At 58.0% G+C, this 15676-nt stretch overlaps 1 protein-coding gene across 1 annotated transcript in view; it reads left to right on the top strand.

The window, feature by feature from the left end:
* The window catches only part of NLRC5 (NLR family CARD domain containing 5), a 77028-nt gene that overhangs the window by 24622 nt on the left and 36730 nt on the right, over positions 1 to 15676 (top strand). The window contains exons 4-17 of the mRNA XM_079760050.1: positions 61 to 179; positions 1457 to 1763; positions 2496 to 2555; positions 3171 to 3239; positions 4359 to 6033; positions 7376 to 7459; positions 7592 to 7675; positions 9007 to 9090; positions 9200 to 9289; positions 9913 to 9972; positions 11397 to 11459; positions 11936 to 12019; positions 13723 to 13806; positions 14726 to 14815. Of these exons, the coding sequence (XP_079616176.1) occupies positions 1469 to 1763; positions 2496 to 2555; positions 3171 to 3239; positions 4359 to 6033; positions 7376 to 7459; positions 7592 to 7675; positions 9007 to 9090; positions 9200 to 9289; positions 9913 to 9972; positions 11397 to 11459; positions 11936 to 12019; positions 13723 to 13806; positions 14726 to 14815 (2822 nt within the window). The 5' untranslated portion in view covers positions 61 to 179; positions 1457 to 1468. The remainder of the gene's footprint in view (positions 1 to 60; positions 180 to 1456; positions 1764 to 2495; positions 2556 to 3170; positions 3240 to 4358; positions 6034 to 7375; positions 7460 to 7591; positions 7676 to 9006; positions 9091 to 9199; positions 9290 to 9912; positions 9973 to 11396; positions 11460 to 11935; positions 12020 to 13722; positions 13807 to 14725; positions 14816 to 15676) is intronic.

The raw sequence follows: 15676 nt of genomic DNA, 5'->3' as shown, positions 1-15676 counted from the left end.
CCACGGCGCTCCCCTTGCATTCTGGGATACTGCAGACAGCACTGTCTCCTCTCTCCTTAGGAGCTTGCCCCGTGGAAACAACCAGCAAATCCAGCTCCAGGCGCAGGACTGGCCCAGGCCCCAGGAGACTCTCCACGGACACCCTAGACTAGAGCATCTAGGATGAACCAGGAAGCCAAGTAGGTGACCTTTCCCCTTTGCCTCCTCTCTGTTCCTCCCATTCACTCCTTTACTCGCCCACCCACTGCCAGGTCATGCCATCTCCCTGCCCCCAGCTCCCTCCCCAGATTGGCCCCACGGGGCCTGTCCGCAATACAACAAACCTACATTTAGCCACCATTCACGAGAGCGAACATCAATGTACACAAAGTCAGCAAGCGCCTAAGAGAGCATCTCACCTGCCTCTGTTACAGATGGTATAACTGAGGCCCAGATAGGGGAGGGAAGGTTGATTGTGAGTGTGTGTCGGCCAGGATGGGCTTGTTTATGCTGCGTAACAAACAACCTACAAAGTCCCAGTGTCTTCTGAGAACAAATGTTTATTTCCTGCTCCTAGTTCTTGTCTGTTAGGAGTCACCTGGGACCTCTTCTCCACATTGTCCTCTTTCCTGGGCCCCGTCTAAAACAGCAGCCACAACCTGGAGTACTGCCAGTCCCTGTGGTTGCAGATTGAACCTGTTCAGGTCCACCTCATGACCCAATATGGCTGCCCAAGGCTCAGCCATCACATCATCATTCCAGCCACAGGAAGAAGCAAAGAAGGACACACAACACTTCCACCTACATCCCTTTGGCCAACACTTAATGACATGGCTGCATCTGACTGCAAGGCTGGAAATAGAGTCTATTCCAGATGATGAGGGGACATTCAGGGGTTCTAGTACTGAGGAAGAAGGGGAGAACCAATTTTGGGAGACAAGTGCTTAACTCAGACAGAGAGCGTACGAAGGGGTCCATGGGAACATGATGAATAAAGCATTCCCAGGGCACCGTCTACAGGGAATGGACTAGGCCGCTTCAGAGCCAGGACATAGGCACAGTTGGCTGCCCCCCAGCTGCCTTATCCCCTTGCTCACCTATTCCCTGTTCACCTGGCCCCCCAGCTCACCTAACCCCCCCAGTTCACTTGTCCCCCAGCTCATCTGTCCCCCAGTTCACCTGTCCCCCCAGCTCACCTGCTCCCCAGCTCACCTATCCCCCCCCCAGTTCACTTGTCCCCCAGCTCATCTGTCCCCCAGTTCATCTGTCCCCCCAGCTCACCTCCCCAGCTCACCTGGCCCCCAGCTCACCTACTCCCCAGGTCACCTGTCCCCCCAGCTCACCTACTCCCCAGGTCACCTGGCCCCCAGCTCACCTACTCCCCAGGTCACCTGTCCCCCCAGCTCACCTGCTCCCCAGATCACTTGTTCCCCAGCTCACTTGTTCCCCAGCTCATGTGCCTACCCTGTCCCTGCAGGGCCAGCTCCTCATGGACCCCATTAGCTTCAAGCTGGGCACCAAGAACCAGTGGGGTTGCCTCGTGAGACTGCTCAGCAATGACCCAGAATGGCTGAGTGCCAAGGTGAAGTTCTTCCTCCCCAACATAGACCTGGGCTCCAGGAGCGAGGCCCCAGACCCCACACAGAGGGTCCTCCTACAGCTCAGGTTGCTGCACGCCCAAGGCCTGGCCACCTGGCAGGCGTTCATCCACTGTGTGTGCATGGAGCTGGAGGTGCCCCTGGAGCTGGAGGTGCAGCTGCTGAGCACGTGGGGCCATGGAGACGGTAAGGGTGCAGAGGGGTGCAGGGGGGGGGGGAGGACGTGGCCCCACTTGAGTCACACAGTTGACTCAGGCCAGAAACACAACTCCATGTTTCTGGACACTTCCTAGAGCAAATTCCCTACTGCTACCACATCAGCTGGGGACCTTCCACCTTGTACCATCCCAGCTGTCCAGGGAGGCAGGATGCAAGGAGAGAAAGAATTGGGTGACTCCTTGCAGCCAGGAAATGCCAAATAGCCCATAATGCCCCAGAGCTTTCTTCTTGCAAGGAGGTCAGAAGCAGGGCAGGGGGAGCCCTCTGACCTGCACTGCAGGTTGCACATTGAACCTGTTCAGGTCTGGGGAGGGGGAGGTGCATTTCTTGGGCACCTTCTGTTTTTACAGCACTGTGGGGAGACAGTGAGAACTCACTCCACGCCTCCACCACAAGGCAGCGTGCAGGAAATGCAGGGGCTTCACCATGTGCACACACACATGCACACGTCTGCATGCATGCATACATACATGTGCGTGCACACATACCCGGCCATGCACGAACATACATATACACACACATTTCTGTCCCCGGCTGCCTTCTCGGCTCCTCACCAAGTTGTGCCCTCCACAGATCGCTGATTGTAAACTTGATTTCTCCCTTGCTGGGGACCCACCCTGTGAGGTGAGCCCTGAGCCAGACGTCAGAGCTGGTCCCAGCACAGCCCATGTGTGTTATGTTCTCCCCCCTCTCTCTCAGGGTTTCCCGGTCCTTCGGAAACTGGTGCAGAAAGCCAGCCTGAACCTCAGCTCCACCAGGGTGAGGCCTGGGGTTGGGGAGCAGGAGGGGGGTGGTGAGCATGCTCGGTTCCCATGTCAAACCCAGAGGAGGCCACTGGCTGGTCCCAGCCATTTCCCATAAACCGTCCTCCTCAGCCCCTGATCCACCTGCACATGTCCCCGGCCCCTTTCCAATCGGGATGCCTTTTATTTGTTTTTCTTGCCTCATTGCTCTGGCTAGTAGTTCCAGGACTGTGTTGAACAGAGTTGGTGAAAGCGGGCATCCTTGTCTTGTTCCTGATCTTAGAGGAAAAGCTTTTGGTCTTTCACCACAGACTGTGATGTTCACAGTGGGTTCAGAACCTTTGTTTCTACAGATGGGAGGACTTTTTACTTGGAGGCGTGCATGGCAGTAACATCAGGCTCTAACAGGAAACATCTCACCCATCATCCCAGCTCCCCCACAAATCCAGACTGTTTGCCCTGGTCCCTGGTCCCTCCTGGCCTGATCACTGAGCTGCCTTCACTCAGTCCCTGAGTGTGGATCCACTTGTCTGCCTGCCTCCTGTTGGTGGACTGGAGCTCCCCAAAGTATTGGGTACCTACCTCCTCAGCCCCGAAACCTCACCCCTTACGCTTTCCTTCATTTTTTCAGGCCTCAAGCGGCCTCATCAGAGCTGCGGGTCCTCACCCCGCCGGAAGCAGTTCAGGAGGCAGCAGCTCGGTGGGTGCCAAGGTGGGGAGGGACCTGAACATAGGGATCGGGTTGCATTGGGGCCAGGACACAGATCCTGGACTCTGTCCCCTGCGGACGAGCCTCCAGGGGCTGAGCGGTCTTTGTCGTCCAAGCTTCCATGAAAGAAGGATTGAAGGTCCTGGGTGGGCAGAGGAGAGGGCGGAGTCTGGCCAGGAGGGGCTTCTCCAGAGATGGCTCAGCTGAAGGAGCGGGAAGCAGCCCAACAGGTTGCAGCTTTATCATTTAGCTGCTTCCAGGGACACCCCATGTCCTCAGGGTTGAGGGGCCCCAGGGAAGTGACCATCATAACCTCAGGCCTGGGCCCTCGTTGGCCAGTTTAGAGGTAAACAGGATACCAGGGAGAACTCCCCCAAAGCAGAAGCCGCGAGGCACATGGGGCGGAGACGTGGGGGCGCTGAGGACTGGCCAGGTTACTAGGAGAGACAGCACTTCCCTCGTTTTCCACCAGTTGTGCATCCAGTCCTGTTCCCCACCCGCTGTCCTGCCAGCTGGGAAACGCCACCCCCAGGGGCACATCGATGTAAAATAGACTGCTGGCCCCCAACAGTGGCCCCAGTCTAAAGTCAGTACCTGGCACCGTGGGGGCCCAGTTCCCACAGTTCTGATTGGTCAGTGCTGGACCTACAGGTCGTTAGCACCCGCCCTCCCCTGCCCCGGGCATTACAGAACTGAAATGGTGGGGAGGGGCACAGATTCCTCAGCTATTGCAGGAAGAGGTTGTTCTGATAAGAAGTTGCAAAAAAAAAAAAAAAAAAAGAAAAGAAAAGAAAGAAGAAGTTGCAAAGGAAGTGCCCTCTCCCCTTTCCCCATCTTATTGAAAACTCCACGCCACCCCCATGCTGTTGCAAAACAAAGAGAGCCATGATCCCCACTTCCCCACCTGGTTGAACAGCTGCCAGAGTGCCTGCTCCGGCAGGAGCAGTTCCTTCTAGGGACTTGGGGGGCACAAAGCCCCTGGGTGCTCGTGCCACTCCCCCTCCCACATAGACGCAGCTGGGGCTGTAGGGTCCCAGCAGCCAGTACTGGGATGAGGTTGGGGTGAAAGGGAGGCCTCTCGCCCTCATGCCATCTCCCTGCCCCCAGCAGAACTGGCCAAGAGGTACCTACAGCGGCTGAAGACCTCGGCCCAGCAGCGCCATGGCGGCCAGCTCCCGGGGCCAGGGCAGCCCCTCGCCTTCCACCAGGCCTACGTCCCCCCAATCCTGCAGTGGGGCCGGGCCACAGCACCCTTCAGCACTCAGGAGGGGGCCGTGCCGGGGAGCCCCAGGGCAGAGGATGGCGCTGACCTGAGCCTCCAGGACCTCTTCGGCCCCAGGGCGGACAAGGGCCCGCGGGTGATGGTGCTCCTGGGGAAGGCAGGCATGGGCAAGACCACGCTGACCCGCTGGCTGTGCCAGAAGTGGGCCGACGGCCAGCTGGACCGCTTCCAGGCCCTGTTCCGGTTTGAGTTTCGCCAGCTCAACCTGCTGGCCGAGGCCCTGACGCTGCCCCAGCTCCTCTTTGATCTGTACCTCCGCCCCGAGGAGGGCCCCGACTCCGTGCTCCAGTACCTGGAGAGGAACGCCCAGCGGGTCCTGCTCATCTTCGATGGGCTGGAGGAGGCCCTGCACCCCCCGCCCAGCGGGGAGACCGCGGGCCCCGAGGCGCCAGCCCCAGCCCTCGCCCTCTTCTCTGGCCTGTGCCGGGGGACCCTCCTGCCCGGCTGCAGGGTCATGGCCACCTCCCGTCCAGGGAAGCTGCCAGACTGCCTGCCCGCAGAGGCGGCCACCATCCACATGTGGGGCTTCGACGGGCCGCGGGTGGAGGAGTACGTGGGCCGCTTCTTCAGCAACCAGCCGGCCCGGGAGGCGGCCCTGGCGGAGCTGCGGGCCAACAGCCGCCTCCGGAGCATGTGTGCGGTGCCCGCCCTCTGCCGGGTCGCCTGCCTCTGCCTCCGCCACCTGCTCCCGGACCTCTCTCCGGGCCAGTCGGCGGCCCTCCTGCCCACCGTGACTCAGAACTACGTGCAGATGGTGCTCGCCCTCAGCCCCCGCGGGTCCCGGACTGCCGAGGCCCTGAGGGGCCTGGGGGAGGTGGCCCTGCGGGGCCTGGAGACTGGGAAGGTGATCCTCTCTGCAGGAGACATCCCTCCGGCCACGCTGGCCTGCGGGGCTGCCCTGGGCCTGCTGACCTCCTCCTGCGTCTGCACAGGCCCCCGGCAGCGGGAGACGGGCTACGCCTTCACCCACCTCAGCCTGCAGGAGTTCTTGGCTGCCCTGCATCTGATGGCCAGTCCCAAGGTGGACAAAGACGCACTCGCCCGCCACGTCACCCTCAACTCGCGCTGGGTGCTGCGGACCAAAGCTAGACTGGGCCTCTGGGACCACCTCCCCACCTTCCTGGCGGGTCTGGCATCCTCCGCCTGCCGTCCCTTCCTCGGCCACCTGGCAGAGCGGGGTGAGGCGTGGGTGGGCGCCAAGCAGGCCGCGGTCACACAGGCGTTGAGGAAGTTGGCCACGCGCAGGCTCACGGGGCCTAAGGTGGTGGAGCTGTGTCACTGTGTGGGCGAGACGCAGGAGCCGGAGCTGGCCAGCCTCGTGGCCCGAAGCCTCCCCTGCCAGCTGCCCTTCCACAACATCCCGCTGACCTACGCCGACCTGGCTGCCCTGACCAACGTCCTGGGGCATGGGGAGGCCCCCGTCCACCTGCATTTCGAGGGCTGCCCACTGGAGCCCTGCTGCCCGGAGGCCCTGGCAGGCTGTGGGCAGGTGGAGAGTCTCAGGTGAGGAAGGGTGGTGCAGGGAACTGGACTTTGGGCGAGTGGAGGCGACCAAGCTGGCAGACCCGCTGCGGGAGACTGGGTAGGACTCGTGGGTACCAGGGAGGACGGGCATTTCCTGTCCCTTAGCCTGTGACACAGTCAGGAGCCGTGCCTCACCAGGACCTCTGGGGTCCATTGATCTACTCTGGTCGTGGGATCTGGATGGTCAGTCTCCCTCTCCCAGTCATGGGCTGGAGCCGCTGATCCGGGCTGTGCTGCTTGAGGCTCTTTGACTTCAGTGTTATTTAACCTCTCAGCCTGAGTTTCTTCGTCCCTCAAATGAATCAGTAATAAAACCTACCTCATAGGGTTGTTGTGAGGTGAGATGATGCATAAAAAAAACTTCTTAGCACAGCTCCCGGCACACAGTCAAGGCTCCATATGTGTAGTAGCTAGAGAAAAGGCTAAGCTGCAGTAACAAAGAACCCCTCACCCCACCCTTCCCAAAATATAGTGGATTCAATACTGCAGCATTTTCTTTCACTCTCCGGGAAGACTCAGAGTCCAGGTCAGTGGGATTGCTCAGCTCCACATGGTCGCACAGGGACCTGGTTCCTCCGATTCTTGCTCCATCGTCTCCTTGGGCATGTTGATCTGCAGGGTCAAAGCTGAGTCAGGGGCATATCTGTGCTCTGGCTTGGGGGAAGGAAGAGAGAGGTCATGGATTAGACACACTCCGTGCGGTAAAGCTCATTACTAGAAATAGGGCACATCGCTCCAGTCACATCCCAGTGATGAGAACACAGTCATATGGCCACACTGAGCTGCAAGGGAGGCTGGGAAATGCCATCTCTGGCTGAGAAACCATCTTCCCAGGTATAGCTCCATGCATGGAGGATGGGTTCCAGTGGACAGTTAGCAGTCTCTGCCATAACATGTATTTGTTACTACTACAACCATTACAACAGCGATAACAATTATCACATTCCCCCCCCCCCACCCCCGTTAATCCTCACCCAAGGATATTTTTCCATTGATTTTTAGGGAGAGGAGAAGAGAGAGGGAAAGACAGAGAGAAACATCAATGTGAGAGAAACACATCGATTGGTTGCCTCCTGACCAGGGTCTGGACCAGGGCCAGGGAGGAGCCTACAACCGAGGTATGTGCCCTTGACCAGAATCGAACCAGGGACCCTTCGGTCCACAGGCCGATGCTCTATCCACTGAGCCAAACTGGCTAGGGCAACAACTACTATTAACATTACTGTACTCATTCGGCTCCTTCTGTCGGAGGAGGGGTGGGCATGACCTCTAAGCCCCGCCCAGCATTGATCACCTGCCACCTTGCCTCTTCCTGTGGCAGCTTTAAGAGCAGGAAGTGTGGGGACGCCTTTGCAGAAGCCCTCTCCAGGAGCTTGCCGACAATGGGGAGCCTGAAGAAGCTGGGGTGAGCCAGGACTTGGAACCGAGAGCCGGGGATGCCGGAACTCTCCTCCCTTCCCTCAACCCTACGCAGGGCAGATCGGGGCCTACCCGCTCCCATCCCCACTTCTCCCGTCCATCTTTGCTTACCCTGTAGGCTAGCAGGAAGTAAGATCACTGCCCGAGGCATCTACCAGCTGGTGCAGGCTTTGCCCCGCTGCCCACACCTGGAAGAGGTCAGGTGAGTGATCTCCAGGAGGGTCCGCCAGCCGAGGGAAGAGGTCATGCCCAGGCTTGCATGTTCAGTGGGACCTGACTGGTAGTTTTTCATGAGGCTCAGAGAGGGGAGGCTCAGTCTAATAGCTGGGTGGGGCTGGATCCAAACTCAAGGCTCCTAAAGACCCCAGACAAGCACTCCTCTCATCCAATGGTTTGGGCCATTTTGAAGGAGGTTGAATTTTGAGGCCCTCTTCCCTCTTTCTGTGACCCTGTCAGGGGGATGGCAGTACGTAGGCTGGTGATGGGCACTGTGGGCACACATAAATGCATGAATCATATGCACACCTTCACTGTCATGCACAAATGCATGAAACATAACACACGCGTGCACTTGTCTGCTCACTTAAGTACATGCCCCACATACATGCCCATTCGAAGATGTGCATATGTGCAGCACACACACGCACGCACACTTAGATCCACATATATCCTCGTACCTGTGTCCGTGATGAGTGGCTCGAGAAGGGTGGGGCCAGGCGCCTCCTCAGCAGCTCGCTGGCGGACCCGCTGCTAGCTGGCACCTTTGTGAGATTTAGAAAAGGCACCCCTCATCCCGGCAGGTGCAGCCTAGCACTAGGGTGCTCCTCTTGCTTAATGGAGCATCAGCTGGACCACCGCTCTGCTCTGTCCCCCCTGTGGGGTGTCTCCATGCATGCTCACTGTGCCTGATGGAAGAAAAGATCAAGGTCACCCTCAATAACTAGAGAAGTCAATGTCAACAAGTTCAGCATTTCCAGACACGTTTCCTGACCAGAGTGGTCACACACAAAGGCACCGTGAACTCTTTAGTTCTTCGGTCCCTCCAGCTAGGAACCCAGGCAGGACTGGGCGGTGGGTCCCATTTGACAGGTGAGGGATGTGAGGTCAGGGCTCTGGTGAGTCAGGGCCAGAGCTGAGGCCGGAAGCGGCGTTTCCTGCATCCCAGCCTAGGCCACCATCACCTGGGAGGCAAGAGGCCCTGATGGACTCGAGCCTCAGGCGCATCCCAGACATTTCCTGAGAGCAGGGTGCTGGGTCTCTCCATCCCACCTCACGAAGCCTTCACAGTCCACCCGCTGGGTCCCTGGGGCCACCAGGCAGGAACTCCCCAGAGGGACTGAATGAGGACAGTATCGAGGCCAGCAGAGGGCCTTTCCTCCCAGCTGGACCTATTGAATACCATGGAGCAGGTCACCAACTCCTTCTGGGACCCTATATTGTGTCTCCCCCATGAGGGTGGCCATGCCTGTCCCTTGCCAGCTGGAGCTTCTAGGGGCCCCCACCCCAGGGCTGAGGGACTTGGTCTCCCTGCAGCTTTCAGGACAACCAGCTCAAGAACCAGGAGTTGCTGAACATCGTGGAGGCCCTCCCTCGCCTGCCGAGGCTCCGGAAGCTTGAGTAAGCGACCTTTCCACCTGCCTGAATCGCCCTCCGACCTTAGAGAGCAAAGGTCTGGGGCCCCTGAGATAGGGGATTCACTCCCGACACCTTTGCCTCGATCGTGCAGCCTGAGCCACAACAATGTCTCCATGGCGACCCTGCTCAGCTTGACCAAGGTGGCAGTCACGTGCCCGACTATCAGGATGCTGCAGGTCAGGTGAGCAGAAGGCGGGGAGCCTGGCCTTCGGGGTCTTGAGAAAAGAGGAGGGGACAGGAAAAAGGAAGCCGCTAGTGCGCAAGATGTGCATGCTTGAGTCTGTTTTACACCAGTGTGCCCAGGGCCTTGCTCAGGCCTGGTACCTGGTACTCAACAAGTCGTGAATGAATGGAAAGATGGATGGACGGACCAACAGAGGGATGAAGGAATGAATCAACAAAAGGAGGGGGAAACATCTAGGAAGTATAGGCAAAGCTCGGAATAAGGGGCCCCGCCCCTGTGTCGCTCTCCGTGGTGCTGAACCAGAGCTGCCTGTTTGGATCACGGGCAGGTTAAGTGTTACGCCTCTTAATCCTGGAGCTCCTATAAAATCTCTGTGTTCCTGATTTTTATTATCTCTCTCGTAAAAGTGTTCTTCCTGACTTTTTGAAACACTCTGAATCGTCAAGCAATGACGTCGTCACAATTTTACATGTCTGATTTGGAGCACCTTAGCCAGAGTTGTGATGGTCAATCACAAAGTCCGCTTTCTCTGGCGGGTTGGGACAACATGGGGTCGCAGGTGGGGGGCGAAGTGCTGGTTTCCAGTCCACGGGTTTCATGGCTCGGTGTCTGCCCTGCAGGGAGGCGGACCTCATCATCCTTCTCTCCCCGCCTCCAGAGACAGCGGCGGAGCAACCTGGGTAAGAAGTTAGGGAGGGGGCTGGTCTGGGGAAAGGTGGCCAGGGGTGCTGAGGGAGAGCTGGGTGTGGGGATTCTCCTTGTGCTGCTGCCCTGAGAAGTGACTGACTTCTCAGAGTTGGCAAAGGACTTCCGCTTCCCCTGGCCTCTCTGGACCACATCTGGCTGCTGTGGGGAGGGAGCATCCTCAGAGGTCCAGAGTGAGCAGCCCCTTGGGGTCGGGGTGAGGGTGGGGGAGGCATGAAGAGACTGTTAGCGTTACTGCATGGGGGAACGTCTCCTAACTGCAAAAAAAGGGGGGAAGGCAATTACGGTGCCTACATCTTACAGTTGTCCTGAGATTTAAACAAATTAACACATTACTGCTTCGAACCCCGCTGGCATCCAGTTGGCACTCAAGTGCTGGCTGTTCCAGCTGTGCATGGATCCCAGCTTGGCCAGTCCTGGATGGCCAAAGGGAGGGAAGTTGCCTTTCCGCGAAAGAACATTCCAACGGTGCTTCCCCGCCCACTCCCAGCGAGACTCTGAAGCAGATGGCGTTGTATGCCCCTGAGCAAGTCCTTTCCTGACTCTGAGCCTCACCCCCTCACCCACACAGCGACTCAGTGACTCAGTAGGACCACTGTCCTTGCCCCCTCCCCCGGACTGCCCAGAGAGGTGGTACCCAATACGGTAGCCACTAGCCACGTGTGACTATTTAAGCTTATATTAATTAAAATGAAGTAAAGTGGGCATTTCATGTCATCAGTCACATCAGCCACATTTCAGTGCTCATTGGCCATAGGAGGCCAGTGGCTCCCACAACGGGGGGCCCAGATACAAAACCTTCCCATCATCCCGGGAAGTTCTGTGGGTGGCCCTGATCTCCAAGCCAGTGTGAACCTGGCTCACGCCATCCCAGCGTCTGCCCAGGCCCAGCCCTCCCCTGGCCCAGAGGGAGGGAGCCTGGAGGTGCTGTGGCTTTCCTGACTCGTGTGGCCCGTGTTGCTGGCCTCTGGCCCGCGGGGGGACATCTGCACGTGGAGACCATGGCATCTTGAACAACAGCGGCTGCTTCTTACTGAGCTGCTCTGTGCCTGCGGTGGGCACTCGGTCACAGGTCGCCCCGTCCAGTCCTTCAGTCGCTCTGTATGCCAGGTATTGTCATTTCATGTCAGAAAATAGGAAATGGAGGCTCCGAGGGGTGACGCGACTTGCCCAAGGCCGCACAGCTGTATAAGGCAGAGTCAGAATTTGAATAAAGGTTCTATTTGACGCCAAACCGCTTGCTCCTGCTGCTTCGCTGAATAGTGCCGCGAGCACCTCCAAGCAGCCGGCTTTGCTGCGGGTCATGCTGCGGGTCATGCTGAGGAGTCTTCAGTCCCTAGAAGCCAAGAGCAGAGCCTGAACTCCGAGCCCAGGCCAATGTGGGACTTGTTCTTGCCAGATCCCCAGACCTACGGGGAGACGCCAGCCGGAAGGAGGCTCAGCGCAGAAGCTTGGCCCTCAGGTACCTCGATGGGGTCCATGGCCTGCAGAGGGGGGATGTGATGTGCGTGGAGGGTGCCTTCCCAGGGGCGGGGAGGGGAAGGGGAAAGCAGAGCTGGGGCAGGGAAAGGACATGAATAACCCCTCCCGGCCTGAACAAGGAGCATCTGGCATAACAGCAGCAACAGTAACTGTAATTTAACGGGCCCTCGCTGTGTGCTGGGCACTGTGGTATTGTATCTCCATTACCTCATTGTTACTCTTTTGAAAAGGTCCACATTATTGTTCCCATTTGACAGAGGAGAACATTGAGTCTCAGATAGCCTAAGTGCCCTGTCCAAGATTACCCAGTGACTGAGAAGCAGGGCCAGGATTCAACACCAGGTCTGTCAGCCTCCTGGCTCCCCCAGGTCCCATGCCTCGCAGCGGGGCCAGGGGCTAGAGGAGGCATCGTGCAGCTTCTTGCCCTGAGCCCCTCTGCCCCCTACGCCCCTCCAGGCTGCAGAAGTGCTGGCTCACCGTCAGGGACGTGGAGGTGCTCATAGCCCAGCTCCAGGAAGGCCCCCTCCTGGAGGAAGTAGAGTGAGTACCTGGGACGCTCTGGGGCAGAAGACAGGAGGGGAGGCAGGGCAGGGGAGGGAAGGCCTCCGTGTGGGGGCACAGTGTGGGGGAGATGCCTCCTTAAGGATCTGGGGGAAGCTACTGTAACAGCTGCCACAGTTTAGTGCTCGCCCCGAGCCAGGTCATTGGCATACATCCTCTCATTGACTGCTCACATCTCTGTGACATTGCTGTTCCCATGCCCATGTTATAGAGGAGGAAATGAAGTCACAGAAAGGCAAGTGTGCTCAAGGTCACACCGCTAGGAAGAGTCCAGGCCAGGGTTCAAGTTCAGACAGTCTTACTCCAGGCCTCCTCCTTGTGACCACTGTCATTGAGACCTGCAATGCAGGAGCCTCCCCACACCTGGGTCTGTCTTCCAAACCACAGCCCGCAGGGTCCCCTCACCTTGCCTTCCCCCCCAGACCAGAGGGAGGTGGCTCTTTTCTGGCTGGAGAAATTGCCACGATGTTCAGCTCCCGGGCGGAGCCTTTGAGAGGAGGGCTTGGGGTGAGTGGGGTCCTGTTGGGGTGAGGGTGGAGTGATGGGATGCCAGAATGCCTTTAAGGTGAGTGGCCCCACCCCAAGGTGAGATGGATGGGGTGAGGGCTGCTTTGTTGACTAAAGCTTAATTAAGCCTTGACCTCTCCCGTTGGGTGAACCAAGAAAAGATTAGAAAAGGTGGTTTTTACAAACTGACCTGCTCCCACCCGCCTTACCACCAGCAGCCCGCCCGGCCCCCGTGCTGTCTCCTGTGGTAAGGGCCCCACACCCACCTGGTTACACAGACCAGCCACCTCCCAGCCCCTCCTCCCATAGCCAGTCCATCCTGAGTTGACCTACGCCCTGCATAGCTCTCCAAACCATCTGCTTTTCACCCACCTCCCTAGCCCAAACCGCTCTCCCCTGTCACCGGGACGACCCCCTCAGCCTCCTCGCTGGGCTCCCAGCTTCCACCTGGCCACCTCCACCTGGCAGGGTGTGGTCTGTGTTTCACTCCTGCCTGTCCCCTTCGCTGCTTCGCGCTGCTCAGGATAAAGCCCGAATCCTAAAACCCCGTGTGATCTGGAACCCTGCTCCCAGCCCCCAAACCCGACCTGACCCTGCCCTCTGCTCAGTCTTCCATCCAGACACACAGGCTCCCTTTCCGGTCCTCAAATGTGCCCTTGATGTGCTGTCCCTGCGGCCCCATCTCTCTCCCACCCCTTGCCGATTGAACTCCTAGTTTTGCTGGCACGCAGCTCAAACATCAGGGAAGCCTTCCCTGATCCCAGACCAGGTCACAGGCCCCTGTCATCCTGAGGTTGATCACAAGAAGCAATTGTGTAGGTTGCGGCATAAATAAATGGTTGAGGGTGGGGCCGTGAAGTCAGGCTGCCTGGGTTCAAATCCCAGGTCTGCCTTTGAGCAACTGCCCTAACCAGTCTGAACCTCAGTGTACTCATCAGGAAGATGGGGCTAACAATAGCGCCTCCGACCTAGGGTTGTTAGGGGGAGTAAAAATGCAATCATTGCAAAAGCCCCGAGGACAGTGCCTGGCAGGTCGTACAGTCTTTCAACATTCATTATGAGGAAGGATCATTTGCTGGAATGATGCTTTGCTTAAAGTCCATGAGGGGGAGCGTGCATGCGGAGGGGTGTGGAGGGTCCCCCAGCAGCACAGGCCTCGGGCCCCTCTGTCTCAGCCTCTCAGGGAACCAGCTGGAGGATGAAGGCTGTCGCCTGATGGCAGAGGCTGCCCCCCAGCTGCGCATCGCCGGGAAGCTGGAGTGAGTGGCCCACCTCACTGTTGGTAACAGGGCCCCGAGAGTCCCCGCTGGTCCCTGCGACCCCTGATCCCCATGCCTATAGTCACTGAGGGAGCTGCTCCCCACCGCCCCCCACCTTCTTCAAACTCCAGCAAAGTCGGGGTGGCTCAGCCATGCCCTGCTTTTGCCTCTGACATGAGCCAATCATGAAAGCCCCTGGTAGAATGGGTCCCTTGTACCTCAGTGGCTTGCGTTCTAGTCTGTCCTTACAGAAGCCCCGGGTGGAGTGGGGTGAGGTGGGGTGGATTGTTGCATTGAGCCAACATTGGGGTATGGGATGGGTGGGTGCTGGGGTGGGGTGGGAAGTGGTGTGTGAGGGTGGGGGTACAGTGTTGGGTGAGGGGATGGGCTGTGGGGGGTGGGATGGAAAGAAAGGGTATTGAGCTGTTGGGCGTGCTACGCTGTTGCATGGTGAAGTGGGGGTGCTGTTTGGGTGGCCTGCGTTGAGTTGGGGTGGGGGTGTTGAGCTGGGGTGACTGATTGGAGCCTTGGCTTTGTATTGAAAGCCTGGCTCTATCATTTGGTAGCTCTGTGACCCTGGGAAGGTAATTGAACGTCTCCCAGCCTCAGTTTCCCCATTTGTTCAATGCGCTTAGAATGGTGCTTATTTTACACACCAGGGAACTGAGGCTCCGAGGGGCGAAAGCCGTGAGGCGGTTCTGATCACTCAGCTGGAGAACTTTGTTCTCTGAGTGGGGCAGGGTCCTGCGTCTCTCGGCTCATCCACATGAGCTGGAACCCTTTGAGACCCCCTCGCTAAGGACCCGGACATCCCAAGAGGGACAGCCAGCCAGCGGCTGAGCCAGGAGGAGGGGCTGGAGCGGTCGGGCCTGGGGGCTCCGGCCTCCTGCTGATGGCTGCTGCCCCCTCCTCTCCACAGCCTCAGCGACAACGGGCTCTCGGTGGCGGGGCTGCCCTGGGTGCTGAGGGCAGTGAGCAGGTGCCGGACCCTGGCAGACCTGCACGTCAGGTGAGCGCCCTCCTCCAGCCCAGAGCTCCGGCTCCTCCCCTCATTCCCGGCCGGTGGCCTCCAGAGAGAGGTTCGTAAAAACCACTCCACATATGCAAACAGGAGCATGTTAACTCGTCATTTTTCTACCAAAGCCTCTCAAACACACTCCAAGGTGGGAGGATGGTGTAACAGTGACTTCCCACTTCGTGCCGCTCTGGCTGCATCTGTCCCTTGAAAACCGGATTTTTAGAACATTTGTCATCTTAATCCCATTTTTAAGAAAAAGAAAAGAAAGAACATTCACTGCATTAAAAAACAAAATACTAAACAAAACAAAACAAAACAAAAACAAAATACTTTGAGGGGCCCTCTCCACCACGTGGTCAGTGGTCACTGACACGTGGAAGAGACGGTGGGCGATTTTTTTCTTTATTTTCTTTTTACTTCATTATATTTTCGAAGTTCTCCACAGGGATGAAGTGGGAATTTTGCAATGAGAAAAATATATACATAACATTCGGTTTGCAAGGCGAGGTTAGGGAGGCCGGGCTGTAAGTCACAGCCTCCTGTGGATTCTCACTGTCTGTCCCGACCTGGCCGTGACCTCCCTCTGCTGGGCAAGAACCTCAGCCCAGGTGCCACCGGTGGGCAAAGGGAGGGTTTCAGCCTGAGGCCCAAACCACAGAGACCACAGAACTGAAGTCTCCTTCCAAGGACGTGCCCGGAAGCGAGGGCTGATGGTAGTTTATGAAATCTGTGAGAGAAAGACTTCAGGCCCCGAAGCTCAGAGGTCAGGGGAGGTCAGAGGAAGTGACTGCAGCTAGAGGCTGGGGGATGGCACCTAAGAGGCCCCTCCAGGTCAGGCTAAAAAATGATCCA

This window comes from Cnephaeus nilssonii, assembly GCF_951640355.1.
Source record: "Cnephaeus nilssonii genome assembly, chromosome: 20".
NCBI classification, from domain to species: domain Eukaryota; kingdom Metazoa; phylum Chordata; class Mammalia; order Chiroptera; family Vespertilionidae; genus Cnephaeus; species Cnephaeus nilssonii.
Note: the sequence above shows the minus strand (reverse complement) of the source record. Positions and strands in the feature narration are given on the sequence as shown.